Raw genomic sequence first — 16051 nt, forward strand, 5'->3', positions numbered from 1 at the left:
GTCACAATATACATTGTGTCATTCAAGTGTTGTGGCATTGGATACTTCACAAATGATGTAGTTCAATGGCTTTAGTCTCATTCTTAAGCAAGAATGAAGAAAATAGAAATGGAAATCTTGTCTATTGAGTTTGTTGGCCTAAGTAGGTGTCACATTAGCACATTCAAACATAAAAATGCCTATAGCGCAGCCATTTCAATCCCGAAGCCACGCCCACATCTTAAAGATAGAGTAAAAACTATACAGAATAAATAATTGGGGGAAACGTGTTTATTGACAATTGTGTGATATCTAATATCTCAAGCCTTTACTGGGTCTGGCTGAACTGACTCAAGCATTTCCTACCTCTCTTCTCCCACCAGGAGGAGCTACTCTGAGTTTCAGGGCACTGTAGGGCTGAACTCACTGCATAGGCAATTCCCTGAACATGTCCCAGATCAAACAACATTCCCTGTTAGTGCCCACCACTCATATTACCAGGTCCTGGTGCTCAGAATCAGAGATGGAAGAAGAAGCGAGACATCCCACTCCCCCATTTTTTCTGGTTACATTAGTCAATGAAGTAGACCAGACCCAGCTGCTATCTATCGCATTGGTGTCTATGGGAGATCCACCCTGTTAAGCAGACTGAAACTGACAATTTTTCCAATGGTAAACGGCCTGAAGTGAACAATCTTCATGAATCCAACATCTCTGCTCAGAATCGCATGATGCAGTCGAAACAAGGAACTCATGAGATGGAGACATTTATAAAAAATTTAAAAAAAAAGATACATTTATGTTCTCAAATGTGATGTCACTGAAGAAAATATTTTACACTATGTTATTTCACTTTGTGGCCCCGTCCGGACATAACAGTCATATGTGAATTTCTGCCGCGTTCAGAACCGGGGACTCGGAAATCTCAGACTTTAGAACATTCAAGACAATAGGGAACTCAGAAAAACTGGGAAAAATCGTTTTGAGCGGTCATCCAACTCATAATTCCGAGTCGGGAACTCTGGCCTCTTTCTAGAGCGCCAACTTTCCGAGTGGAAGATCACAGACATCAGGATTTGACAACGTTTCCCCCCCCCAGAGTTCACAGTTGTCTTGAAAGCACCAAAAGTAATCCTTAATTTTACACACCAACGTGGCCCAATTTAGCACATGAACAGACAGCTCTGCATGGACAGGAAGCTGCAGGGGATAATGCTGTGACAGTTGTGTGGTTTCCTGTCAGGCTATGTTCCCTGTCAATCTAACATTGTCTTGTCTGGTGAACATGCATGGTCATATGTGCAAGACAATATAGTATAGTGCGATATGTTCACTAAGCACAAGCTACTGCTATGTACAAACACCTATGAGATACTTCTCATATTCAGAATAAAGACAAAAAAGCCTCAATGAGCTACAGCAACGTATCGCATGAGATCAGTCAAACCCAGCAAATAACAGAGCAAAGAGCGCTTTTTAAAACCGGTAAGTGAGATAAGTAAATTAAGCAGATTAGTTTTAAAAAGTCATCCAGAACACAGGAGGGCAGTACAGACCAAAGGTAATAAGGCTAAGACACTCATTCATACAGGACAAACATGCAGAACTGAAACCTAGCAGCCATTCAGATCATAGGAGCAAAAAATATATAAAAGAAAAATGGAATAAGACAGAATTTCAACAGAATTTACCAAGAGAGAGAATGTGTGACAGTTCTACAGTACCGCGTACCCTGTTTGTTTCTCAGATAAGTGGACCCTGACAAACTCACAAAATGGCCTCTGCCTGTGCTACTGCAATGCAGAGGACTGGTCTTTAAAATTGGTATTAGATTTAATTGACTATATGGAACTAAAAGAGGTCATAAAATAATACAAACTTGCTAAATCAATCTAGCTCAGTATGGTTGACCTGAGAGTATGCTCTACAGCTTACAATGAACTCTAGCTTCTCTAACGATATGTTTATCTTAGCATATGGTCCTTACACCTGTTGCATCAAAAGGGTGCACATTTTCCAGAAAAATAAACAAGAAAACAATATTGTAGTTCTCAAAAAGCCAGCAAAAACATACCACTGGTTTGTGAAGAAGCAGTTTGGTCACAATCAACAAACAATTTCAAAGAGAAATAAAACATAAAAATCGTTATTTTTACTAAAACCAAATTAAAGGAATAAACACCCCACTAAATAAAATGTTAAGCAACAGGGGGCGTGACTGGCCAGTCATAGTGGGTCTTCCATGGTGTGGAGAGAGAGCACACAAGAGCGCTGAGTGCACCCCTCATATGACACGTGCTCTTTACGACGTGTTGGAGATGGAGAAGAGGGTTTGGGGGTGAGAAGGGAGATACTATTAAGGATACTGATGACCTGCAAAACAACTACCCAAAACCTAAAACTAACCCTGACCTCAAACAATTCTGAAATTAAATGTCGGTTTGCAGGTCAGGAGTGTCCGTATAGCCTTTCCCGTGGGAGAATGGATGGGACACAGACAGGCAGGGGTGGCTACGCAGTCTTTGTTATGTTCTCTCCCTCCTTGGCGGTCCAAAGCTCCTTGTGCTGCTTGCGGCCAAAGCCCTCGTCATAGTTTCCTTTGCTCTTGAAGAGTTGCTGGTAGTGTGGCTTGCAGTAGAAATCACCCGAGAGGGCAGCAAATGTGCCCAGGCTGCAGGGAGAGGGAAGGGAGGGGTAGAATATAAAGAAAGAGTAACACAGTTTGGTTTGGAGTGAGTGAGTCTCACCTGAGTTTGGTGTTGCAGTGTTTGCAGCAGAAACAGGCCGAGTGGAATATCAGGTTGTTAGCCACCAATCTCTCCATAGGGTAGACTGTCTTCTCACACGACGAGCACACCTCCCTCGGCGTCTTGAAGCTGAAGGACTACGCACATGAACAAAAACCACACCATTACTATGGCTTCAAACGTGGTGTTTCAATGGATAAATGATGCATCTCAACTTGCTAAGTTATCTATAACCAATCTATTGAAATTAGTTGCTGTTGAGAGAGTATATGACAACATATAAACTGAAGTTCCATTATGGATGATGTTTAAATGACATCTGAGTAAAGGTCAGTAGGGGTGAGAGACACTGGGCTCAACAGACAAGTAATGGAGAAGGATAGTGATTAAAAGATAATGGCCTGCTGGGTTGAAACAAGGACAAAGGAGGAGGATGGAGTGATAATGGAGGTATATTTACTTTGGAGCGCTGGACAGGTTTATCTTCAGGGGCATTTCTGTTGTCCTGGAATAGAAATATGAGTAAACCTCAGTACTTTCCTAGTTAGTGTTATTACAACAGAAGTAGAAGCATGATCAGGATTTCCCCATTTATATTGACAATACCATGACCATAATATCCCTCTTTCATCTCAGTAGTTTCCCCTTTCCCGATCTCTACCTCCCTGCAGCTCCATCTGTCAGTGTACTGTACACCCCGGAGAGGAGGTCAGCTACCTTCTGTCTGGACATGTGAGCAGGTACACTGAACACACAATCACAACTATTTCAAATATTAACCCCAAGGGTGATATTATGGACATCCTTAGGAGACTTAACTTGCACACAGCACTTGCTGTTTAAGAAAGCAACCAGTGCCAGTGTTACACTACATCACTAATCTGGAATTCTGATGTACTACTTTGAGTCAATAAAAAAAGCATTTGTTCACAAACCTTACAACAGTAACAGAGCGGTCCATGCAGGTCTATAGAACTAAAGGCCTTATGTAATGGAGGGATCTGTCTCATTTCTCTACTTGTGGCGCCAAAGCCCTACGCTCTGATACAAACATGAGTTATATCCATTGACTTCCTGCTTCAACTTAACTCTACAGAGAGACCCTGAACACTCATTTAATCCATAACAACTGCATGATACCGTACACAAACAAGTTACTTTCAACATACACAAATGTGGACTCCTAGACTGTACTGACTCCCTGTCAAAACCCATGAGGACCGGATAGGTATAATTTTGTCTGCCATATTACCAACAGATGTTGTCCTAGCTGGCTAGGCCACTCCAGGACCTTGAAATGCTTCTTACGAAGCCACTCCTTCGTTGCCCGGGCAGTGTGTTTGGGATCATTGTCATGCTGAAAGACCCAGCCACGTTTCATCTTCAATGCCCTTCCTGATGGAAGGAGGTTTTCACTCAAAATCTCACGATACATGGCCCCATTCATTCCTTCCTTTACACGGATCAGTCGTCCTGGTCCCTTTGCAGAAAAACAGCCCCAAAGCATGATGTTTCCACCCCCATGCTTCACAGTAGGTATGGTGTTCTTTGGATGCAACTCAGCATTCTTTCTCCTCCAAACACGACGAGTTGAGTTTTTACCAAAAAGTTCTATTTTGGTTTCATCTGACCATATGACATTCTCCCAATCCTCTTCTGGATCATCCAAATGCACTCTAGCAAACTTCAGACGGGCCTGGACATGTACTGGCTTAAGCAGGGTGACACGTCTGGCACTGCAGGATTTGAGTCCCTGGCAGCATAGTGTGTTACTGATGGTAGGCTTTGTTACTTTGGTCCCAGCTCTCTGCAGGTCATTCACTAGGTCCCCCTGTGTGGTTCTGGGATTTTTGCTCACCGTTCTTGTGATCATTTTGACCCCACGGGGTGAGATCTTGCGTGGAGCCCCAGATCGAGGGAGATTATCAGTGGTCTTGTATGTCTTCCATTTCCTAATAATTGCTCCCACAGTTGATTTCTTCAAACCAAGCTGCTTACCTATTGCAGATTCAGTCTTCCCAGCCTGGTGCAGGTCTACAATTTTGTTTCTGGTGTCCTTTGACAGCTCTTTGGTCTTGGCCATAGTGGAGTTTGGAGTGTGACTGTTTGAGGTTGTGGACAGGTGTCTTTTATACTGATAACAAGTTCAAACAGGTGCCATTAATACAGGTAACGAGTGGAGGACAGAGGAGCCTCTTAAAGAAGAAGTTACAGGTCTGTGAGAGCCAGAAATCTTGCTTGTTTGTCCGTGACCAAATACTTATTTTCCACCATAATTTGCAAATAAATTCAATAAAAATCCTACAATGTGATTTTCTGGATATTTTTTTCTCATTTTGTCGGTCATAGTTGACGTGTACCTATGATGAAAATTACAGGCCTCTCTCATCTTTTTAAGTGGGAGAACTTGCACAATTGGTGGCTGACTAAATACTTTTTTCCCCCACTGTACTTTAAAGCTCTGTGACCTTCGGGCTTCAGCAGTTTCTCCACATTGACGTCCACGGCCATGCCCTGAAGCAGGACTAGCAGGTCAATTAGCAGACAGACCGGCACATTCAGACACACGCATGTAGGCAGACAGTGAAAAGGCTGTGTCCGCTTGTGTGCAGGCAGAACTGCTCTCTGGGAAAGTCCACTGCAGACATCTCTAAAACTCTGGCTGTTATGTAAGGAGATTGGGGGTAGTGGTGGCGGAGGGGCTCCTCATTTGACAGACAACTGTGCATTGCCACATTCTCGCTACAGCCCTTTCATGAAGCCTGTGCAGCTTCATGTGCAGCAGAAAGGAGGAAATGTAGGCTACATGAATGCACACTGAAGGGGAGTGGACACACACCAAGCACTGAGCCATGGGGATTTGGGTTGTTTACACCAAATCCAGCTCCTCATTGGGTCTGCTCAATTAGAACGCGTTGGGATGACCAGAAACACTCCATTAAACTGGATGAAATAAAGTTGAGCCGTTACAAGTGGTTGAGAGTGAAATCCATCAGCCATTGATTCAATCAAATTACAGCCATTAGGGTCAATGGAGAGCTCCCCAAAAGCCCTTACACATCATCTAGCATGTGCACAGATGTGATTACAGTTTGGGAATCCAATTTGTATTCTATTCAATTGTAATTTTTTGCATCAGAGTAACCGTCGCTCACTCACTACTGAACCCTGATGTGAAAACCATGTCAGATATCTTTAAACTGAATGACTGAGGGAGGAAGCTGGGGTGTTGCCTCAGTTTGTGAGAACGGAATGATGGTCTGATGGAGGCACTGCAACTTCCTGTAGATGCAATCACAATCTTGACAATCTTCCTCCTCGCCAAGTCTCCTTCATTCTCATATTTGGGTAGGGTACAGGGTGCACTGCTTGGTTGGCTGCATGGTAGCTAGCATGACAAACTCACTTCCTGTTGCAGCAAGAGAGCAGCCCCTTCTCTCCAACTTGTAACAGTGAGAGAAAGAACAAGAACAGCCAGCACTGCTTAATGACTACATTAAAATATCACTCACTGGTGAAAAGCAATAGCCCAATTCACCTAAGAAATCCTCCATATGTAACTGCAAGGTTCACCCAACGGGTGAACAAAAGGGGGAAACCATGTGAGTAACGCTCAACAGGAGCTTTATATTTCCTGTTATAGCACAGCACACAACATACAGTACCTTACAGCAAAGTTGGTCAACAATTCAGGCTGCACAAGTTAAAATCTGCAGCCCAGAATTGCCATAGCCACTAAACAATAATGAAAACAGGATTATGTGCCATGTCAATGGCAGGCACGCACATACAGTCAGACAAATCCTGGAAGGCTTCTACATGGCTGGTGCCATCTGTCTTCTTTTGCCTTATTTGTACATGAAGACACACCACTGACTGGAGCCCAAGAACTGACATTGTGGCAGGAAGTAGTGATGACACAGACTTTAAGAGTCCCTGTGGGGAGCCTGCTACAGCTAACCGCCACCCCACTGGGCTTACAGCACAGGCTGATTACAGCAGATAAGAACTACCACAGTGAATGATCAGTGCACTGACCAAACCTCTCCTTAAAACGGTGAGAAGGACAGAGGGACAATATGCACATTGCGGTGTGCCAACTCTGCTCAAAAACAGTAGGCTAGATGAAGGCCTGCCCATTAGATTAACAATGTAATTCAATTGCAATTTGGTGTACCCATTTAGATGTGTTTGAAGTTGGAACCACTTAAGAAAGTCTCCAGCTAGATAGAAAAAAAATCACTTCACTGATAGCCTACCTTTAGCAACATTCAAATTCAGTCTCTTACCTGTCATTTATTTACACTAAGCGGAAGAGACACTGCATCTCTGTTTGAGTTTCAAGTAGGCTACACTTCATGTGTGATTCTTCTACGCAGCCATTTGAAGAGTTGGGCCCTGCTGTGCTGCACCCACAGTCAGATCAGGTTGAGACTCTCCCTCTCTGCTGACGAGCCCCTAATCTCATTACAATGACAAATCCCATTGCCTGTTCCCCCGGAGCTCGGACCACACCAACAATGGCAGGGGGTCTGGGGGGGACTCCACCCTGCCTCGAGTAGAGAGGTGAGGGGGCATGAACCAGGGGATGTCTGTTCAGGCCCAGGGAAACCACACTAGGGCTAGCTCTTCTCTAATAAAAGTATTGAGGGAAGGAGTTTGGAGCGTCAAGTACCTGCTATGATTACCATTTTAGACTTTGAAAAGGTCAGGGTTATAAACCAGACCCCTGTCCAATATTTGGGTATGTTTATACAGATATATCTGGCCTAAATCTGCCCCTTTTAGAAATGTTACAGCAACAGTCAGGAATATTAAAGTCAAGGGACGTCAATGTCTCCATCTACAGTAGAAAGGCTAAGGGACTTTGTGCTGGTAAGTTTACTTAGAACGTGTCACCCCAGGCTGTGTGACTGACACACACACACACAGATGGAGAGAGAGATCACCCAGTGTTCTACAGTGAGGGAAAAAAGTATTTGATCCCCTACTGATTTTGTACATTTGCCCACTGACAAAGACATGATCAGTCTATAATTGTAATGGTAGGTTTATTTGAACATTGAGAGACAATAACAACAACAAAATCCAGAAAAACGCATGTCAAAAATGTTATAAATTGATTTGCATTTTAATGAGAGAAATAAGTATTTGACCCCCTCTCAATCAGAAAGATTTCTGGCTCCCAGGTGTCTTTTATACAGGTAACGAGCTGAGATTAGGAGCACACTCTTAAAGGGAGTGCTCCTAATCTCAGTTTGTTAACTGTATAAAAGACGCCTGTCCACAGAAGCAATCAATCAATCAGATTCCAAACTCTCCACCATGGCCAAGACCAACGAGCTCTCCAAGGATGTCAGGGACAAGATTGTAGACCTACACAAGGCTGGAATGGGCTGCAAGACCATCGCCAAGCAGCTTGGTGAGAAGGTGACAACAGTTGGTGCGATTATTCGCAAATGGAAGAAACACAAAATAACTGTCAATCTCCCTCGGCCTGGGGCTCCATGCAAGATCTCACCTCGTGGAGTTGCAATGATCATGAGAACGGTGAGGAATCAGCCCAGAACTACACGGGAGGATCTTGTCAATGATCTCAAGGCAGCTGGGACCATAATCACCAAGAAAACAATTGGTAACACACTACGCCGTGAAGGACTGAAATCCTGCAGCGCCCACAAGGTCCCCCTGCTCAAGAAAGCACATATACAGGCCCATCTGAAGTTTGCCAATGAACATCTGAATGATTCAGAGGAGAACTGGGTAAAAGTGTTGTGGTCATATGAGACCAAAATCGAGCTCTTTGCAATCAACTCAACTCGCCGTGTTTGGAGGAGGAGGAATGCTGCCTATGACCCCAAGAACACCATCCCCACCATCAAACATGGAAACATTATGCTTTGGGGGTGTTTTTCTGCTAAGGGGACAGGACAACTTCACCGCATCAAAGGGACGATGGACGGGGCCATGTACCATCAAATCTTGGGTGAGAACCTCCTTCCCTCAGCCAGGGCATTGAAAATGGGTAGTGGATGGGTATTCCAGCATGACAATGACCCAAAACACACGGCCAAGGCAACAAAGGAGTGGCTCAAGAAGAAGCACATTATGGTCCTGGAGTGGCCTAGCCAGTCTCCAGACCTTAATCCCATAGAAAATCTGTGGAGGGAGCTGAAGGTTCGAGTTGCCAAACGTCAGCCTCGAAACCTTAATGACTTGGAGAAGATCTGCAAAGAGGAGTGGGACAAAATCCCTCCTGAGATGTGTGCAAACCTGGTGGCCAACTACAAGAAACATCTGACCTCTGTGATTGCCAACAAGGGTTTTACCACCAAGTACTAATTCATGTTTTGCAGAGGGGTCAAATACTTATTTCCCTCATTAAAATGCAAATCAATTTATAACATTTTTGACATGCATTTTTCTGGATTTAATTTTCTGTCTCTCACTGTTCAAATAAACCTACCATTAAAATTATAGACTGATCATGTCTTTGTCAGTGGGCAAACCTACAAAATCAGCAGGGGATCAAATACTTTTCTCCCCTCACTGTAACGCACACATAGTATAATGAAGCTGGCCCTAGATGTTGAAAGAGGCCCCATGTTAACAGACGTCAGTGGCAATTAATTTCAGTAAGTCTCTCACTCTCATCTTATTTTTAGGACGCTGACCTGCGCCTGATCCCCTTGAGAGAGGGATGGAAAATAAACAGTAAAAATGCACTATGGAGAAAGGCTACACAAGCCTCTTAAAAAGGAAAGTTTCACCCATTTTTAATGTTATATTGTTTATGTGCATCTGAGTGATTGAGTCCCTGGGTCATTTCATATTTTCATATGCATCCGAGTTGTTGGCGTTCAAGCAGGCAGAAATCCGTTCGGTATGACATAGCACTGTGATAAAGTCGCTCACACTACACTGGAAGTTAATAGGAATAAGACTGAAATAGCAAAAACGTCCATCCTACATGTCAGATTTAAACATATATTTTCTCGAATGAGCCATTGATCATATTTTCGCGATATTCCTACATCGAGAAATATGTAATTTAACAGAGGGTATAGCTAATTTGTCTTATTTGCCTGCCTCTTTAGTCCAGGGTACATTGCCTGGTGCGGTTTCCAGATATCTCCTTTCTATAATATAGGAATCCAATGAATTAAGGAACGTATAAACGCTCCACCCTGCAGACCAATTGCATTAATGTGGTCATGCTGCGTCACGCGGTTGCTAAACTAAATTGTCACGCAATCACTTCTCAAAGTCAGTGTACATGTCGAGAAACGTGGCTATTGTCCTCGAAAGTATGTAATGTCACGATTCCAAAGCTATACGATATTACAGAATGTAACTTTCTATCTCACATCTCTGAAAATATTTGTAGTTCTGTACTTCTTATTGACGAAATTCGATTTTGGGGTTTTGAGCTAGCGCCCAAAAGACTCCCATTCACTCCTTGAAGGAGTGCGCTCCTTGTCCCATAATCGCCCAGAATGCACCGCGCGGCCCATTGCCCTAGCATGGACAACGTTTCCCCATCTCCTCAGAAGTACTGTATATCTGCCGTTGCGAATGTCAGACTCCACTCTGAGACACATCGATCTGCAGGTTGAACATGGTGAGATTGTAGACGCCTAAATTGATAGTGGAGTATGTTTAGGTCACAGTCACAGCTAACTAGCTACTTTACATGCAGAGATTGTATTTGGTATGATCATTTGGTCCTCAGTAGCTCGGCGCTTGTAACGCCAGGGTAGTGGGTTCGATCCCCGGGACCATCCATACACAAAAAAAAAAATTATGCACGCACGACTGTAAGTCGCTTTGGATAAAAGCGTCTGCTAAATGGCATATTATATTATTATTATTTATCATTTGTAGCTACGTGTGCTAGCTAGCCAGCCAGCCCATAGAGAGCACTGCGGATTTTGTATTCGACTTGAGCTGCAACAGACTTCCACAAAGATTTTCCATGTTGCTACCAACCTTATTATAACGCCAAAATGAAAAATGTGTTTACAAAAATATTGTTCTCACTTAGTGTTATTTAACACCGTAAATTAAAAGGAATGAGTTGTTTTGGGTGGATTTTTCCTTTAAGCCACGCACCCAATGACACACCAATTTTTTTTTTTTTCCCCTTAACTACAAAGACATAATAATCCCCAGCAATTTAATAACTCAATTGAATGACAGTAGTAGCCTGAAGTGTCAAACGTGGCAATCATTTGAGATAACATCTTGGCTAGTTCTCTTTACTTTTTCCATTCTTCAGGGCATTTGCACTGCTCCCAAAGAGAAAACAGCAGCTGTAGGGTACAAACAGACATATCATCCATCTCTGCTTGAAAGAAAATGCAGAGACAGTAGGAACCATCAAAAACATACAGGCGGAACACACCTGGAGAGAAAAACATGGAGACAACGGTTGAGCATGTTGGCTTACAAAAGAGGTTCTTTGGCAGTTGTCTTGAGGATTAACAATTAGATTTATTTCATTATCTAGGGATATCAGACGTGTTTACACAGATGGATGGTACTGGGGTGAGAAGGGAGAGTCTGCAGACGTTTCTGGTCACAGGTGGTTCTGAAACAAGGCCACTATGTCCAATGAACAAGCCTCCGCTAACAATTAAGTAAGGCAGTATTGAGGCTTTAAAACCACTAAATTAGCACATTTATTTCCAACCTCTGTCAGTTGACAAGTCTTTCTTCACGCGCACATGTCTGGGGAGGCTATTTCCTGTGAGGCTGCGGCGAGAAAGGATGTCGTGACACGACTAGTGACAGAGAGCCTCAAGGCCATAATCACGGATGTGAAACCTGTCTAGGGAGGTCACAGCCCAGACGTCTGGGAGAAGAGCTTCATAGCTGAAAAACAGGGGTCACGATTGCCCAAGGAAGACGTCTGAATAACATCTACTCTTAGCTTTCACACTTTGACTGGCATAACCCAAAATGTTACAGAAACGCTGAATGGACCTCCCATCTCAAAAGGTGAACGAGCAATGTTTAATCTGGGATTTGAACCCACAAACCTTGGCTCGAGGTCAGCCTTTGACAACATTGCTTCTTACTGCCACATCTGCCAATCAACTGATGGAGCCAGCCACACAATGAACACAGCTTGATTCTGTGCCTCAACAAACGTCATTATAACAGAACTTGTTTGAGTTCATGCCGCCTATTAAAAACCCATGACCGTGCCAGGAACTAAAGCATGCATTAAAAGCCTGAAGGCTCTATTGACTTTAGCGTGTAGGGACCCAGCGAGAGGCCGCTGATCATGCATTTACTGAAGTCACTCAAAAACATCCCTCAGAACTGATATGACGTTATCGCACAGAGAAGAGAAAGTTTCGCAACCTGGCCTGTGGAGGGACAAGAATTCAGGAAGACATGCCCCATTATGTCGACCAAAACACATGCAAATCTGAAGTCTACCTTTCCACTGGAATTTCACAAAACATGGAAGATTTTAAAACTACCGCGCAAGATACCTTCTGCCCCCTTTGCCTGTTATGTCAGGCTGTGTGACAGCAGAGGCAGGAGACAAAAGCGTGAAAAGTTACACCTATGCATCCCAAGATTTGAAAAGTGGGTGGCGTGTGATGCAGTAGACATTCCTCAGTAAACTGGGTTGCCCACAGTATACACTGCACATGTAGACACCTCGCTGCTGTCATTCTGATTCCTGCTTGAGGGGAGGTTGCTGTGGAAAATGTTGAATTTTTTACTGGGCAGTGGGCACAGTTTGTCCTTGGGTCCTCCCAATGTGATTGCATTTGCTTGGTACTAGGTTGTAAGAACAGCCAATAGAAGGGTTATCTAACTGATGGAAACGTTTTAATAGTCTCGTTGAGTTTGCATCTAAAAAGTATTTCACTACAAGCATCGATACAATAGTGCAGGTGTAAACAACACAATTAACTGTTAGTGCCCTTTAGGAAGTTTCTGTTTTCAAGGGGCTTCCGTGTCACAATAATAAAAACAGGAGCGGAAAAGTTTGGGGGCGGAAACAGCTGGGATAAATCCCATAATGCTGTGTGAATGAAGTCTTACATCCCGCCAGGGCATTAAAAACAACGATTATTGGATTATTTAATGTTTGTTTCTTTCCCCGACTCTGGTTCATTGCTAGTAACTATATTTGGGACTTTTACCCAAGTGCTCTACATAATGACTGAATCAAAATTAATGAAGAGTTTCAAATAACAAATTACATTCATTTAAAAAAAGCAATCTACGAGGCATGGCATTTGTCTTTATGCCATGTCTTAGTTTAATTTAGGTCAGGCTATTGTTCAATGATACCCAGATTCAAAGACATTTACAGTCATTTAGCAGACGCTGTTATCCAGAGCGACTTACAGGAGCAATTAGGGTTAAGTGCCTTGTTCAAGGGCACAGACAGATTTTTCACCTAGTCGGCTCGGGGATTAGAACCAGCGACCTTTCGGTTACTGGCACAACGCTCAACCACTAAGCTACCAACCTGAGGTATCAAAAACTATGAACAATTTAACTGCGCCATTAAGCTAGCTAAAATGGCCATAACCAACTGGGCAGCTTTGGCTACCTACCTTTACTCATTCATAGTCCTATTCTATCTAGCACACAGCAGCTGGATGCATCTCCCACTCACACCCTCCATTGATCTGCACCTTCTAAAACATACAGTACCTGAGGGTCCCTGTCCTATGACGGTGGTAAGGAATTGTTATCTACACCATTCCAACAGACCATTTCTGTGACCATTTGTAAATGATTCTGACACTATGGGGACCTAGCAGTTATCGAGGAAAGCTCAATGAAGTGCAGTTGGAGCTGTTCACTCAAAAATGTGTAAACATTTCCCATAGTGGTATAAAGGTGGTGTGTACTATATGGTTAATTCAACTGGACCTGCAATTAACTTAATGAACACATTTTACATTGTGTGACCAAACCCTCCCCTCTGACAGACAGCGGCAGTCTGTGTACCTTTGAATCAAAGGTGCATATGGCTGTACAATGGAAATGCTTCAAGCAAACTGCAGGTGCAATTCTCATTGCAGCCTAGGTGTTTATTTTTTTATATTTTATTTAACTAGGAAAGTCAGTTAAGAACAAATTCTTATTTACAATGACGGCCAAACCCGGACGACGCTGGGCCAATTGTGCGCCGCCCTATGGGACTCCAATCATGGCTGGTTGTGATACAGCCTGGAATCGAACCAGGGGGTCTGCAGTGCCTTAGACCGCTGCGCCACTCGGGTGTCAATACAAGTAGACAGTGTTGGAGCGGAGCGTTCAATGTAGACAGTCAAACCAGCTTCTCTGGGCGCAGAAGTCAGTCACTCAGGACAAATGTCGTCTCGCCACAGAAGCTTGCGCCACAAATCTGAAAGCATTTACGTTAATCTGTCTTCAAACCATGTGTCAATCGTCGGCGAACACTGGGCCAAAATTACAGACAGCATACCGACAGATCCCCGGTCTGTCCCCACAAAGTGACGGTAAACGAAAATGACCATATGCCAAGGCTGTAATTACGGAGATGCGGCGTCTTGAATTGATATTGAGCTGGTTTGGCAAGACCGCAGATAGCGCTGAAAATGTGTACTCTAAATTCTCAACCAGACAAACATACGCGGGAATGGAAGAGAAGGCAATTTGAAAGCGGTACTTTACCCACACTCCGCTAGTGCTGGGCCATGCTGCTACGGTCATGAGCTCGCAGGGAGCCAGATAATTCACACGGGTGTTATTACAATAAATCAATATATGATATAATTGGATGCATTTCAAGGCAAATACCGTTCACCATGACACAGCGTTGGCTTGCAATGATGCGGTCGGCTCATTGCCTTCCAGTTCTAACAAACGCCTACTACACCAGACCCCTTCCACAGCCCTTTATATAACAGGGGGGAGACTCCAGGTTCTGTGCACCAAATAATGGCTGGCATGATTAAGTAATACAGTACGTAGACATTAAGATTATCAGCCAACCAGCGCTTCTGAAGCCAAACTGGTTGATGCATATGATTGGCAGGCGTTACCTACATAATGGCAAAATATAAACGCTCTGGTTAAGAGCGTCTGCTAAATGACTAAAATGTAAAATGTAAAAATAAACATTTACACTTTACACAGCCACAATCTGTTAAGAAAACCAACGAAGGGGGATGGACAGTGCACGTTTCTTTATCTGATTCTACATCAGAATGATCAAAACTAAAGTTAAACAAGTGCACTTTATCCTAAAACATTAAAGAAAATGTGACTGTATAAAGCTTCACTTCAGGCAAAACATAATAAAACAAAGCCAGAACCACTGAGAATAGTGATCCGCTATTGCGCTAGCTCGCAAGCTAACGTTAGCTACCAGTACATATTTATTGTTTGAGATAAGCTCATTGAGTGAAATGCTGAGTAGCTGCACAATGCCGTACATAATGCCGGAATGATTAATTAGCGTGCAACAAAGAATTGTCAGAGATGGCAAGTTTGCACAGTGCAATAAAATAGGGTTACATTGCACGTTTTTGCCCTATTTAACAGAACAGCAGGGTAACGTTATACATGTGTCATTACACACAAAAAACTGGTTGGATGGCTAACAACCGTGGTAGCTAGCTAGCATCGACTGGACATCACCTCATCACAAAATGAAAGGGAGGGGGGGGGGGGGGAAGAGAGGGTTTGCTGTCTGCTGTCGCTAGCTAGCCATCTCTGTACAAGAAACGCGAGAAATGGCCGAGAAGCACTTACCATCTGTACTTTTGTCAACGTTTTAAATAGAAAGACAATTCGGTGCTCAATAGGCTGTGGTCGATTGCTTTCTCATTCGTTTCCCCGATTTCTGCTGTCAGGATTCTTGCTACAGACCCGGCGAGTTACCTCAGCTTGGCTCTCACCCCTGCTCTTGTTTTTCAGGAGTAGTTTTTTTTGTGCTTTATATTAGCAGGATGTTGCACGCTATTGGTTCCAGTCCCCTCCCCCCACCCCGCTCTCTTCCCCCACCTCCCTCAACTGAAACGGTCATCGGTTCCCCATTACTTTGTTTTCTGCATAGTTCTCAAATTCAGTAAATAAAGTAATTCTTAAGAAAAAGGGATTAAAAAAAGATTAACAATGTTAATCAGGCTTAGGTTTCAAATAAAACAATTAACTGTCACACACATTAATATGCATACAGCATAACTAATTGTCCTCCCCTTTGCTGACAGGGTTAAAAAAAAACAAATTTCGACTGAAAAAACACACCTTTTGACTCTTATTTTTATGATTAACAACAAATCAATACAAAAAGTACATGGGGAAACACAGTTCGACCC

The 16051-nt window shown here is 43.3% G+C and overlaps 1 protein-coding gene across 1 annotated transcript; it reads right to left on the reverse strand.

The window, feature by feature from the left end:
• Positions 1 to 252: 252 nt before the first annotated feature.
• On the reverse strand, positions 253 to 15650 carry LOC311103619 (LIM domain-containing protein 2-like). Its single transcript, XM_084145217.1, has 4 exons — positions 15486 to 15650; positions 3187 to 3231; positions 2727 to 2863; positions 253 to 2650 (listed from the first exon to the last, which is right to left on the reverse strand). The coding sequence occupies exons 1-4, from the start codon at positions 15486 to 15488 to the stop codon at positions 2491 to 2493; spliced, it is 345 nt and encodes a 114-aa protein (XP_084001343.1). The 5' UTR covers positions 15489 to 15650; the 3' UTR covers positions 253 to 2490.
• Positions 15651 to 16051: the final 401 nt, after the last annotated feature.

This window comes from Coregonus lavaretus, assembly GCF_964263955.1.
Source record: "Coregonus lavaretus genome assembly, chromosome: 28".
Classification (NCBI taxonomy): Eukaryota; Metazoa; Chordata; class Actinopteri; order Salmoniformes; family Salmonidae; genus Coregonus; species Coregonus lavaretus.